At 55.3% G+C, this 12679-nt stretch overlaps 1 protein-coding gene across 2 annotated transcripts in view; it reads left to right on the forward strand.

The window, feature by feature from the left end:
• The first annotated feature begins 284 nt into the window (after window positions 1-284).
• Window positions 285-12679, forward strand: part of NOS1 (nitric oxide synthase 1) — a 33601-nt gene continuing 21206 nt past the window's right edge. For both annotated transcript variants that reach the window (XM_032199303.1, XM_032199304.1), the window contains exons 1-2: window positions 285-1362; window positions 10045-10177. In XM_032199303.1, coding sequence (XP_032055194.1) covers window positions 638-1362; window positions 10045-10177 — 858 coding nt within the window. In that variant the 5' untranslated portion in view covers window positions 285-637. The remainder of the gene's footprint in view (window positions 1363-10044; window positions 10178-12679) is intronic.

Raw genomic sequence — 12679 nt, forward strand, 5'->3', positions numbered from 1 at the left:
GAGCAGGGCTGTCCCACGGCCCCTTCCCAGCACTCCCTTTATCAATGCCTTTTGCATCCCCTGCTGAACAGATGGTGCTGATTTTTTTTTATTATTTTATTTTTGCAAGGGGAGTGGAGGAAAGGGAGCCCGGGGCCACACGAGGCTGCAGCCTGGCTCCAAAGGCACCCAGGGGGTGACATCTGCGGGGACAGGCTGATGCACGTGGGCACCCGTGGCACTTTGCGCCCACCCCACGTCACTTCTTTCTCTCTCCTTTGTTGTCTTTTCCTCCTCTAGATAAAGCAGCTTGTTGTGGCCTGCCTGCAGTCTGAATAACCCGTGGGGATGCTCGTGTAGCACTTGGGCTTCCTCCAAGCCCCCAGGACCAGAGGCTGACTCGAAGCCGGCATGTCGAACCCCCCGGCCCCTGCTCGGTGAGTGATGCCTGGAGCTGCCCACCCTACCCTTCGCCTTGCTTCTTTCTCCCGGTGAGACCGGGATGAGGATGCTGCAGAAAGCCAGCCTGGAGCTGAAGCCCAGAGGTGTTTTGCAGTGAGACAAGGCACGTAAGAGCCTAACCCACCCCCAGCTCCCCAAATCTCAGCACTCAGCGAGTGTCGAGCTCCTGGCCTGCAGGCTGGTGACGCAGGCTGCCATGGAAGAGGGCGCGTTCAGCGTGCAGCAGATACAGCCCAACGTCATCTCGGTGAGGCTCTTCAAACGCAAAGTGGGGGGCCTGGGCTTCCTGGTGAAGGAGCGCGTCAGCAAGCCGCCCGTCATCGTCTCCGACCTGATCCGGGGAGGAGCCGCCGAGCAGAGCGGCCTCATCCAGGCTGGGGACATCATTTTAGCCGTCAATGGCAGGCCCCTGGTGGACATGAGCTATGAGGCTGCGCTGGAGATACTGAGAAGCATCGCCTCCGAGACCTACGTGGTCCTCATCCTGCGGGGCCCCGAGGGCTTCACCACGCACCTGGAGACCACTTTTGCCGGCGACGGGACGCCGAAAACCATCCGTGTCACCAGACCCCTGTGCCCGACGCCAAAGGGGGTCGATCTATCCAACCCAAACCTCCAGGGCAAGGAGCAGCCGCTGCCAGCAGCCGCCCGCACCATGGGCTCCCTGTGGACCAGGGAGACGGGGCGAGAGGAGCCAATGGTCCACGTGAACGGGGTCGTTCCCAGCCCCAAGGGGCAGGACGGTGGCAAGGGGAAGGACAGTGCCTGCAGCCACCTGTGCCTCAATGGCGGCGTGGAAGACAACGAGCTGCTCAAAGAGATCGAGCCCGTCCTGGATCTCCTGAAGAGCAGCAGTAAGGACGGCGATGGAGATGCGCCCTGCAAGGTAGAGACAAGAGATATAGAAGTCCAGGTAGACTGGTAGGTCCCTACATATATATATAATTTATATATATTTTTTAAAAGTTTTGTTGAAATGTGCCAGTTTTGGTCACTCACCGTGGCATGTTGCGGGGCCAGGGAGCATCTGTCCAGAAATTGCCGCGTAACGGGGCAGGATGGAGATGGGAGAGGAAGGGGTATGAGAAGAGTAGGGTGAGGCTGGTGAGGGGAAGACAAAAGAAATGAAAATTTGGGAGCAGGTCAGGAATGGAAAAGCTGATCTGATGTGCGATGTGGGGACCACGGGCTGGGGATTTTTTCTGTTCCATTTTCTCAGTCTCAGAGGTTGCCAGTGTTAAACGAGACCCTGTGCCTCGGTTTTCCCTTGGCAAAAAAGACTCGTGGTACAGGCTGTCCTGGCTGCTCTGCTCCGGAGCCCTCCGGTTGAAATCTGCTATTGATTAATGGCAGGGAGAGGGAAGGTCAGAGCGGCAGGAGGAGAGAAATGGCTCTCAGCACCTTCTGTGTCATTTGTTAACAGGGCTCTGGCTTCGGGAGGGATACGGAGAGCTCCTTCCCAGCTCCTGCTGAAGCCAGGGCAGCTCCATGTGGGCAGCGGGACCTGCCCTGGGTGCTGCCGTGCTCGGGGCAGAGGGAAGGGGACAGGTTTCCCTCCGAGAGCTCAGAAACCACCACCAGTTGCCGAAACACGACAGCAGAGCTGCGTGTTCTTCCCCTGCTTCTCGATCTAGTTAATAATTTCAGTACGTGTATGTGTGTGACAAGGGTGGGGACATTCGGACACTCACCCCGTGGCTTCTTGAGGAGGGTGAAGTCGGGGGGATGGAGCTGGGGGCTGCATCTTTGCTGCCTGCCCTGCACAGGGCCGTGCACGCAGTGACATCCTTCCCCTCCTCGATGTTTCCCCAGGGGTGTTTATGGGGGGACGCGGCGCATCTCCCCGTGGTGCTTCGGGTTTTCGGTAGTGATTTTTCCATAACAGCTCTCTTGCCTCCTGGCCACGTATTAGCAATGATACTTTGCTTTTTCCTGTCACTTTCCCCGAGTCCCTGAACACGTTAGGGCCGTGCCAAGTGCCGTAGCATGCGGTGCCTGCCCTCATTTATTGACGGGATGGGACCACCGGGAGGCTTGGGCAGGAGGGTTTGCTGGAGCTACGACCTAGGTTTGGTGGCAGTAGGATTTGTAGCTTCAAGTTTCCTTGCTTCCTTAGGGAGGGGAAAAAAGCTGTTTACAAAACAGATTTTGAAAAGGGATTCATTTTTTTTAATCAGAAGAAGGTTGCTCCCACCACATCCAATGTAGGCTTTTCATCTCCTTCTTTATTTGTGGTGGTTTTGTTGTTGCTTCTGCTCACCCACACCGTGCGTTTTCCATGCGGAGGACGCGGCTGCTCAAAGCGTGTTGGGGCTGTCACAGTGAGGCAGGACACATCTGCTCTGCCCCATGCCGGCAGAGGTTTGGGATGGGCAATGGGACAGGGCAGCATTTCCCCTGCCACGCACATTTTGGGGCCCCGTACGCTGCATCCAGCACCAGAGACGTGCGGTTTGTGCTATGCAAAAACTGGGGAAAAAATATTTTTGTGGCCATCTGAGCATTTCTGGCCAGTGCTCTCCCTCTCACCCCATAAATACACTCCCTGGAGTGCTCATTGTGCATTGCAAGAAGCTCAGAAGCCCTGGGGGAGCACGGTCCCAAGCCCTGCTACAAGGTGCAGCCTCGCTCTCCTGTCCCTCTTCCCAGCCCAGCAGCTGCAGGCTCGCCAAGGAAATTCTGTTCTGGCTTGAGGAGAGATGAAAAAGGTGTTTTTTCCTTAGAGGGATCTCTTCTGCTCTTCAAGAGATTACACAGAAACAGTTTAAATTCACTTAAACTGAAGGATCTCAAACCAACAACAACAACAAAAAAATCAGCAAAGTGGGTACTTCACCAAAGCTCGACTCACTTTATTTTTCAATATCTTAGATATATATTTATAAAAGTGGCTTGGAATTGAAAATCCACTTTTTGAGCAAAATTAGCCTTCAATCTTCTGCCTGATGAAAAGCTGCAGCCTGGCTCTTGGAGTAGGGCTCCGTGAGGGAGAGGACCGGGGTGCTCGGGGGGAGCGGGGAAGGGGATGCGCTGCGGGAGGATGTGTTGGAGGCTGCTCTGCAGGGGAAAGGGCGCTGCTCAGCCGCCTCTCCCACTCCTGAGACGTGCTGTAGATGATTTATTTCCTCCGTTTGGTCTCAGACAGAGCTGGGGCATGGTGAAGGTCTTCTAGAGGGAGAGTTTTCTTGGTCTGGAGAAGTGCAGAAAGGTCAGGGAGCGACAGGGAGCGGATCACCGCGGAGACTGCGGTGCTCGATGCCAAAGAAATGCCCAAAAAAATAAGCAAGCCTTGACGGATTGATGCAGCTCTGGTGCCCTAGGCTGGGACTTCTCCAGGCTGGAGGAACCAAGCAGAGCTGAGGTCAATCAAAGCAGGAACAGAGCTCTACCTAAATATCAGGAGGGCTCAAATCCTCGCTCAGGGCTGAACCTTACACCTCCAGCCCGGATCACTTGACCATGATCCAGGTGAAGATGCTGGTCTCGGGTCCAACCCTGCTCCGTCTCCGTCTTTGCCTGGTGCTGACCTTCACCGCCAGCAGCATTTGTCAAAGCCAGTCGGGCTCGCAGAGCTTTGACAGCTTTCCCAGGGCACGAAGCGATGGCACAAGGCTGAGGTTATTCGCAAGCAGCCGAACACTTCTCGGTCAAGGTGGGCCGAAAGGGATTCAAATTGCACCTGGTGCCCATTTTGCTTCCTGCAAGAAAAACTGGAAGCTGTGAAGTTTACATTGGGGAAAAAAATCATTTCATCCCCATCCCCTGTGCCCGGGGGCTGTGCTCCCTGGGGATGTTGCCCCTGCATGGCCTGGCTTTTGCTCCCTGCTGATTTCTGGCTGTGAGGTGCCCTGCGGACATGGTGCATGCCCATGGGACTGGCCATGAACATAGCAGAATGTCTGCTCCATGGCTCAAACCATCTGCCAAGAGGTTGATCATAAAACAGAGCACGGAAGTGGGGAGCAAGGTATGATGAGAACTGGCATTTCTGCCATGAGGCTCACCGTGGGCTAGAAAATAAAAATAGAGTTTGATTCACTCCCCGCCAGCTAACCTAGGTCTGTTTTTCCCTCTGAGCTCTAGGGAGATTGTCATGTCCCATCTTTCCCTCCTTCTCCCCCCACCAAGTTGCCAGTATTTGTTTTTCTTCCCAGGTCTGTTCCGTAACATGAACGGCGTGATGGAAGCATGGCACTTTGGGGGCCAAAAAGCAGCATCAGCAGCCCTGAGAGGGAGAAGTGTGCTGAGAGCAGGAGTTCTGTTTATGAAGGGTTTCAGGGTTTCAGGCTCCATCCTGCATTGGAACAAACCCCATAATTTTGCAGTTCTCGAGGAGAAAATTCTCTTCCTCCCACCTCCCTCGCCGCCGCCAAAATCTCTTTGTGTTGCTCAAAACATTTCATTTGCATTTCTGATGTCTTCATTATTCTGTACTTGGACACAAAACTTTAAAACCTCTGAAATGAAAAGGTTCCCTGGATCTATCGTGTTATTTTTCAAAGCGTTGAGGCAGGAAGCTTTGGCAGTGAGTAACCCTCTTCTTCCTCCCCTTCTCCCTCCGCGGATTCTTCCTCCTCACCACCTCCATCAGGCTCAGCCAGAGTGGTGTTTAGTGCCTGAAAACAGCATATTCCACCCCAAAATACCCCGTTGAAGACCCCTCAACATCCTTCTAGCGGGGTGTCACATTTCTGTCCTTGTCCCTCTGAGACCCAGCACCGCTTCGGGGACTTCGAGGTGTAACAGTGGGGACAGCACCCAGACGTGGGGGTGGCAACTTGTGTTTTGGGGATTAGAGGGCTGCACCCCAATGCCGTGTGAGCACTGGGGACAGACCCCGTCCTCGTGCCTGGTCCTAGCCAGCAAGCCCAACTGAGTGACCCTGGCAGACCTGGGCTGGGCTCAGGCTGAAGCCCTTTGGGTGCTGAAATCCTTTTGGTGCTCTTTGGGCATGGCTGGGAAGGGGCAAGGACAACAGCTGCGGGTCGGATCTGACACTGGCAGCATCTCGAATGATGCTGGGACCAGCTGGGGCACCGGGATCTGTTCCCAGGTCTTTATCTGCCAGCGCCCCTTCCACCACGTTTAGCACCCTTGTGTTTCATAGCACGGCCTCGCTCCGGGGCTGCTTGGCTCGTCCATCCCCAGTTCCTGCAGAGGGCACAGCGCAGCGATGCCCCTGGCCTCACGAGGGTGAGCCCCACACTCCTGCCACGCCACATCCTTGTCGGTTTGGCTTTGTCCCTTCTTTTCGGTGCAGCCAGAATTCATCTTTCTCATTTAGGAAGGGATTTCTTGCCTTGCTGCTCCTGCAGTCACCTGCTGCGAGGAGCACAAACCGCCTTTCAAAGTGATTCCTTCTGCGTTTGGCTCATGCTTGCAATCCCCAAGGACAACCCAGGAGGGAGGAAACAAAGAAAGCAAGGTGTTTCCCTCCTGCAGCTGATGGGTGAGCTTCCCACGAGGGTCCCAAGCACAGCTTAGGGTTTCCAGGAGCTGGGATGAGGGCTTGGAGGAGCCTGGCAGCAGTGGACATCCGCGTCTTCCTCGCTCCATCCAAACTGCCCCCTGGGGATGGCAGCAGCAAGTTGTGCCTCTCTCCTCTGCCTGGGAAATCAGAGAGATCCTTCTGCCAAGCAAATTCAAAGGAGTGGAGTGACGAATTTCTTTTTGCTCATATATTTATTTATTATTTTTTCCCCCCCTTCCTTTTCGGAAAAGCTTTTGGAGACGTTTCTCAAAGGGCTGTTCTCAGCAACTTCCTTTCTGCTTCATCACTGCGAGCACTGCAACATCATCAAATTAGTCAAAAGAAAACAGTGGTGCCTCTCATTTTCCCAAACAGCCAGATGCTCTTTCCGAGGTGAGACAGCAAGCTGCATGGATGGGGGAGGACAGGATTCCTCTGCCTTTTTTTTAAGCAACAAATTTTGCTTTCAGAACAAACAGGCGGGGTCCCTTCCGAAAAACCTGCTCTGGATCCACGCGTGCAGGTCAGGTTGAAGGGTAAGTTGGGAGGGTTTCTCCGAAGGAAGCAGCAGGAGGAGCATCCCCGCCGGCTCACCCATCGCTAAATGCTTTTAGACACGTCCGGAGGCTGAGCCTGGCTGTAGGAATTTGGCTGCCCCGCCAGGACCATCCTGTGCACGCGTGGGCGGCTCGCCCCATGGCTCTTCTGCCGGCTGTGAAGCCGGGCCAAGAGAGGAAAAGAACGGGCCCAAAAGACCCTGTTCCTGCCTGAGCTCTCACACAAGGCAATTGCAAGAAACAGGCAGGAAATATTTGTATAATGAAGCAATTGAGTTTATTTTTATTTTTTCTCCCCCCCATCTGGGCTAGGACGGGGTGAGGCTGTGGTGGCTCTGAATGGGCTTTTCTCTCCTCTGTCTCTGAAAGAGCCGGATACTTGTGTGCATCCGAAGGAGGTCTGCTCTAGCTCAGCCAGGGCACACAGCAGCAGTGCTGCAGGGACAGAGCCTTCCTTGCACGGGGCAGAGGCAGGCAATGCACCCCCAGCTTCAGCTGATGGCTTTGCTGCAGCAGCACTTTCACTTATTAATTTTTTTTAATTATTTTTTTTTTGTCTGGGGCAGCACCTCACTGCCTTGTGCACAATCTTGCCGCCGAGCCTAAATAGCACTGAGCAACCCGGTGCTGTCCCACTTGCAAACGTGCCAGGTCCTGAGCAGCCACCCCCAGTGCCTGCCTGAACCTCACCGTGCCCAGGGACGGTGCCTCTTGCTTTTGGGGCTGGCTCCAGCAAACCCGTCCTACTTCTAATGCACGAAGCCGCCAATGATGGCGATGACTTAATTCGAGCATCTGGTCTTTTTCTGTGCCGTTGGCACAGGTACCAGCGTTCACAGCTTCGCTGGTGTGCAGACAATGAGATTACGCCTGCAGCCTCCCAGCCGCGTCCTCCGGCGGCCGCTGCCGATTGATGGATTCCTCCCCGAGGTTCCCTCGTGCCGGCAGGCACCCATTGAGACGGGCTTGCAGACACCTTTCTGCAAGCAGCGAGTCTTGCCAGGCGCCTGCAGGCATGCGTTCGGTGTCATTTTGGAGGTGCCTGCTGGATATCTGGCACACTGGGGTCTGCCTGCCCAAACCTCTTTGCACAGAGGCAAAGTCTGTGCTGCCAGAGGGGCACCGTGACCCCTCGTGGGGCTGGTTCCCTCTGCTCAGCCCCAGGCTCTGAGGGATTCCTTCCATCACCTTACAGATTTAGGGCTTGTGCCTCGGGTTTTGGACCAGTTACAGAGCAGGACATTGAGGCTCATCAGCTGCAAGAGACGCGTTGTGCATGCCCATCATTTTTTTGTGCCCAGGCGCTCTGTGTTGGCCAGCTCCGTGCTCCTTGGTATGATGGGACTTAAGGCAAGAGAGCAGGAACGTGCAGCGGTGGGAATAAAAGTGTTCTCCAGGAGGTTCAGTAGCTGGGCTTGTCTTGGGGAGTTGAGCCAGATTTGTCTTGGGATTGCCTTGGAAGGAAGAGCTGCATTTTCACGTTGCTGCCTTGCTGCTGGGATGGAGGTAGGCTGGATGCATCCGGAGCCCCTGGTGGGCTGGCAGAGGGCAGGGTGTGTGGTTCGTGGGGGTCCCCAGCAACACCAAGAGTGGCCAAGGCAAAACTGGTGCCAGTACTGTGTGGAGCAAAGCAGGGCTGTATCTCCTGGGGCTGCCGTGGCTCCCCAGGGCAGAGACTGGCAGGGCAGGGACGTGAGCGGGGGTCTCAGCAGCTTTGTCTCCTGAGGACCTGGTTTCGGTTGGCAGCCAGGAGGGGAAAGCAGTGACACGGGCCCTGAAGCAATGCCCAAATCCGTGGTGCACATCCCATGGATGGCATCAAAGCCCAGCATCTAGAGCAGCCTACACATGGGTTGGAGGACAGCTAGCAGAGCTCATTTTCTTCTCCCTCAGCAAGCAAGCATGGGGCTGATGGGGTGTACAACCCCACACCTTGCACCCCAGTGTGGCCACCAGGTGCTCTGCCGTGCAGTAAGGTCCCAACACCTGCTGTGGCTGCATGGTTTGTGCTTCCCCGTGCCTTATCTGATGGGCAGCCTTTCACATACCAGCCACGGTGCAGAATTGCTTTCTTCTCCAAGCAGCAGGGGGTACAACTGTGGGTACAAGCTGCCCTGTGGCACCTGTACCCCTTATCTTGCACCACGTTGGCCACCCTAAGGCAGCCAATGTTGGGAAGATGTCCAGGACCTGGGTGTGATACTGTGGCAGGTGAGCATCGCTCTGTGAACGCAGAAAAAAAAAATGATAAAAAGTTAGAGCATAGAGAGAGAGCCCTTAAATGAAGTATTCTGCTAAAGACGTGAGCTGAGGGTGAGGGAGGTCCTGAAGCCTGAATTTGTTTGTATGTATGTGTCTCCTCGAGATGGTGTCAGGAATACCGTGCCGCTGTGAATTATGTCCCGAGCGTGAGCATCCTGCTTTGGTCAGTGCCCAGAGCCTGCCGTTGTTAATGAGGAGGCTCATTAGTAACTCCAGTGGGCATCTGGAAGAGTTTTAAGAAGTGACAGCCGGAGCAAAGCCATTGCCAGAGCACATTAGCTCGATGATGGGCTGTTGAGCAAGGGCAAAGCAGTGGTGCTGCTGTGCCGGACCTGGTCCAGAGTATCCACAGGGCTTTTGGAGCCTTCTCTTCAGCCTGGATGCTGCAGCCTGCGTGCGCTGGGTGTCAAGTCTCCAAACCCCATTTGTTTTTCTCCTTCATGCGGGTTTTTATGGCAGTGGTTTTCCATCACCTGTTTGGATGGCATTTAGCAGCCTCGCTAACATCCCGCGGACGCTCCCCAGACGCAACGTGCACGGCACACGCTGTGCTCCCTGCATTACATCCGTCTTACTGTGCAGGCAGGGGCAGCCAGCACCAGGGACACCCTCGTCCCCCAGCCTTACAGATGTACTCCGTGTAGGCGAGCCGTCTGTTTGCTTGAACAGATTCGCCCGGGTAAAACCGCTCACACACGGCGGCATTTGCAGCATCTGTAAAGGTCAGGAAGAGGAGAGAGCGCTGCCTCTGCCTCCTGGGAGCGCCTACTTTTCCTTGTGTTTTATTTTTTTTTTTTTATTCTTCTCCTCCACTCATCAACACCAACCTGCTCTCTGCAAACCCAGCCGGTTTTGCCGTGAGGCTTTGCAGCTAGAAATGCGCACGGCTCTCCTTCACCCCCCTCTCTGCTTGCTTTTGCAGGGCTCTGGATGGAGCCAGCTTGATTTTGGGGGGCAGGGTGCCTGGCACGTCACCCCCACAGAGCAAGCACCGGGGCTGGTGTGGTCTCGCTTTGGGGTGCCAGGCTGGGAGCCGGGCACGCCAACGTCCCCTGGCCGAACGCAGGGCACAGGGCTCTTGTTGCTGTGCCAGCACAGTGCTCCCCCATGCAACAAAATGCCCGTCGTGCTTGGGTTGCCCTCGCAGGAGTGATTCATTGCCTTAGCCAAGGCAGAGCGTTCCCTCCCCTCCCCTGGTGGGACGCCTGAGTTTTTGCTCCTGTGGGAAGTGACTCCAGCAGAACCCGGAGTGACGGCGGCCGGCACCACTGCGTGTCCCCAGCCTGCTCACCCCAGTGCTTCTTAACCCTTCAGTTTCAGGGAAGGGGAAAACAAGATACAGAAAGCCTTGCCAGCTCAGATGGAGAACGATCGTGTCTTGGGTGACCTGTGGGGGAAGAGCAACGCGCCCGTGGTCCTCAACAACCCCTACTCTGAAGCGGAGCAGGTAAGAGCCCATTGCTTGTGCTGCATTGGGTGGGGATGGGTTGTGGGGTGTGGACCCCTCCTGGGGGGCTCTCACACTGCAGAGAGGCTGCAAGGACTGCCCGGGTTGTCCTGAGGACCCATGGTCCCAAGACCTGGGGTCAATGGTGCACAGAGCCCATGTGGTCCAGGAGCTGAATTCCCCAGGACTCAGGCAGGGCACGTATTACTGGAGAAGGATGCTCCTCATCCAAGGAGCCAAGGTGGAACGCGAATGTAGCCAGGGACCATGTCTCCAAAACCTCCCTTGGGACCATTGGCCCTTTTGGTGGCAAAAATCTGAGCCGCCTCGTTAAGGTCGCTTTGATTTATGCGATGGTAATTCAACATAGCACTTCAGATAACATGTTGTACTGCGCCTTTTCATCTCCTCACGCTCCACAGACATAAATTCTCAGGCTTCCTTGCCAAAAATGGATTAGCTCCCTGTTTGTAGCCAAGCCAGAGACACAAGGCAGGATCCCCCTGGGGAAAACACGATACCCGTGACCATGGCCCTGCCTGGGCGGCCAAGTGCGTCGCCCCGATGGGATTAACCAGCAGCAGGTCAGGACATGGGGGAACGATCCAGGGACTATGTGTTTTTCTTGTATGTGTCCCCACCTTACTTGTCGGGATCACGCTGTACTCTTCAGGGAAGGGGAGAAAAGTGATTTCATGGTCACATGAAGATTTCCGAGAAAATCAATATTTCCTCAGCTCGGGAGCACCCTCAGCAGATCCCTCGGGCTGATGCCTCTTCCCAGCCCCAACGAGCTGCCACCCCATGCAGTGCTCCTCGTTGCCTGCCACATGCAGACTACCACAGCAGCCGGTGCAGCGGGCACACAGGTGCTGAGCCTGACCTTGATCCCCAGCAGCACCTCCAGGGTCGTGGCTCTTCCAGTTCTCCCATTTCAGAGGCACTGGAAAGATGCAAAGCCAGGAGCAGGGTGCGAGGTCACATAAGGTGACATGGCCGAGGTGATCCTGACCGTGCCAGGCTTGCTGCACGGCTGTAACCCACCCGGCTGGGTGCTTGGATGTGGCCAGGGACAATCTCCATCCAGCCAGCACAGACGGCATTACCTGTCACTGGCCCATGCTGGCGCATGGAAATGGGTGCAGCTGACAGCGAGCCATCGTGGGCAGCCCCACGTCCCTCCACAAGGTTAGAGCTCTGCAGCAGCTCTCCGGATCCCACCCCAGCAGGGACAGGTCGCTGCTCTGGTCCCTTCCTGGATAGATGCAGACTTTCTGCCTCCTCGCTAAGCTCCGTGCATGTACGTGTCTGTTACTATAAGCACTTTATAACCTTCTGTGTTCAGAGCTTAATTTCTCTCTGTGTTAGGGCTGCCAAAATCCCTGGTCTTAAGCTGTTATTAAACTCTTTATTTCCCCCCACCCCCCCGCTAGATGTGCAGGCTTTCTTTTGATCCCTCTTATCCCCACACCAACCCTGGAGGCAGGGCTCGTTCCCCAGCTCCCCGCAGCCCTTCCCCGGGGATGCCTGCGGCCGGGAGGAAAGAAAGGGCAGCGGGCGTTTCGCTGAACTCCCCGCAAGCTGCAATAAATACTGTTAGCACGGCGGCCAGCCAAGCCAAACAGCAGCTCTTTATACACGTTGTTCTCTAAAGCAGGATTTGGTGGAGTCGCTTGGCCAGGTGGGGAGTGCTCACCGAGGCTTGTAATAAGGTGCTGAAAGACCGGTCGGGCTTCAATCGTTCCTCAGGGTCTGGTTTTTCTTTTTTCTTTTTTTTTTTTTTTTAATTATTTTTTTTCAAAATCACACAGTGTGCTCTGCTGGTTTCCCAGGAGCCCCAGACCCGGCGGATGGGGATATGCTGTGACTTCACCAGCCCACGTCCTGCGGCCGTATTTCAGTCCGCACAGATTGATTTGTTGGCGACGCGGGCAGGCGCATGCATCTGCAGCAGGGCAAGGGACTCGCAGCAGTTCCATGCCTTTAAGGACGATTTACAGCTTTATAAAAACAAAACAAACAAAAAAAAAAAGCACAGTTTGGAGTTCAGGCAGTCTGGAAGGAAATGTCAGCAGGCTAACAGACCTGCGACCCAGCAAAGTGCTCCAAAATGGGTCCCCCATAGCCAACGCATCTTGGCAGGGTGGTGTTTGGCACCCGGGGATGCAGGAGGAGGGCTGAGGACCTGCAGTCCAGGCACCTTGCCCCCAGGCAGGGCTGGGTGCCTTTCTCCCCTCCCTCTGTAAGAGTCGGAGACATCTCTCAAGCTGCACACCACCGATAAGTGCCTTGTAGATGCCTGCATCTTACGCACATGCCCCAACTTCTCCGTTAGTCTCTCCTCCATTTGTCCCACTCTTGAGTCACTAATATCACAGCTGCCTAATTAAAACATGAAAGCAGCTCTCACAGCCTCCCTGAGAGAAGCGGGGGTAATATTTGGCTCCGGTAATGCCGTGCAAGGAAGGCATACATACGCACACACGGCTCCTTCCCAGTTTT

The sequence above is a fragment of the Aythya fuligula genome, chromosome 17 (genome assembly GCF_009819795.1).
Source record: "Aythya fuligula isolate bAytFul2 chromosome 17, bAytFul2.pri, whole genome shotgun sequence".
In the NCBI taxonomy this organism is placed as follows: domain Eukaryota; kingdom Metazoa; phylum Chordata; class Aves; order Anseriformes; family Anatidae; genus Aythya; species Aythya fuligula.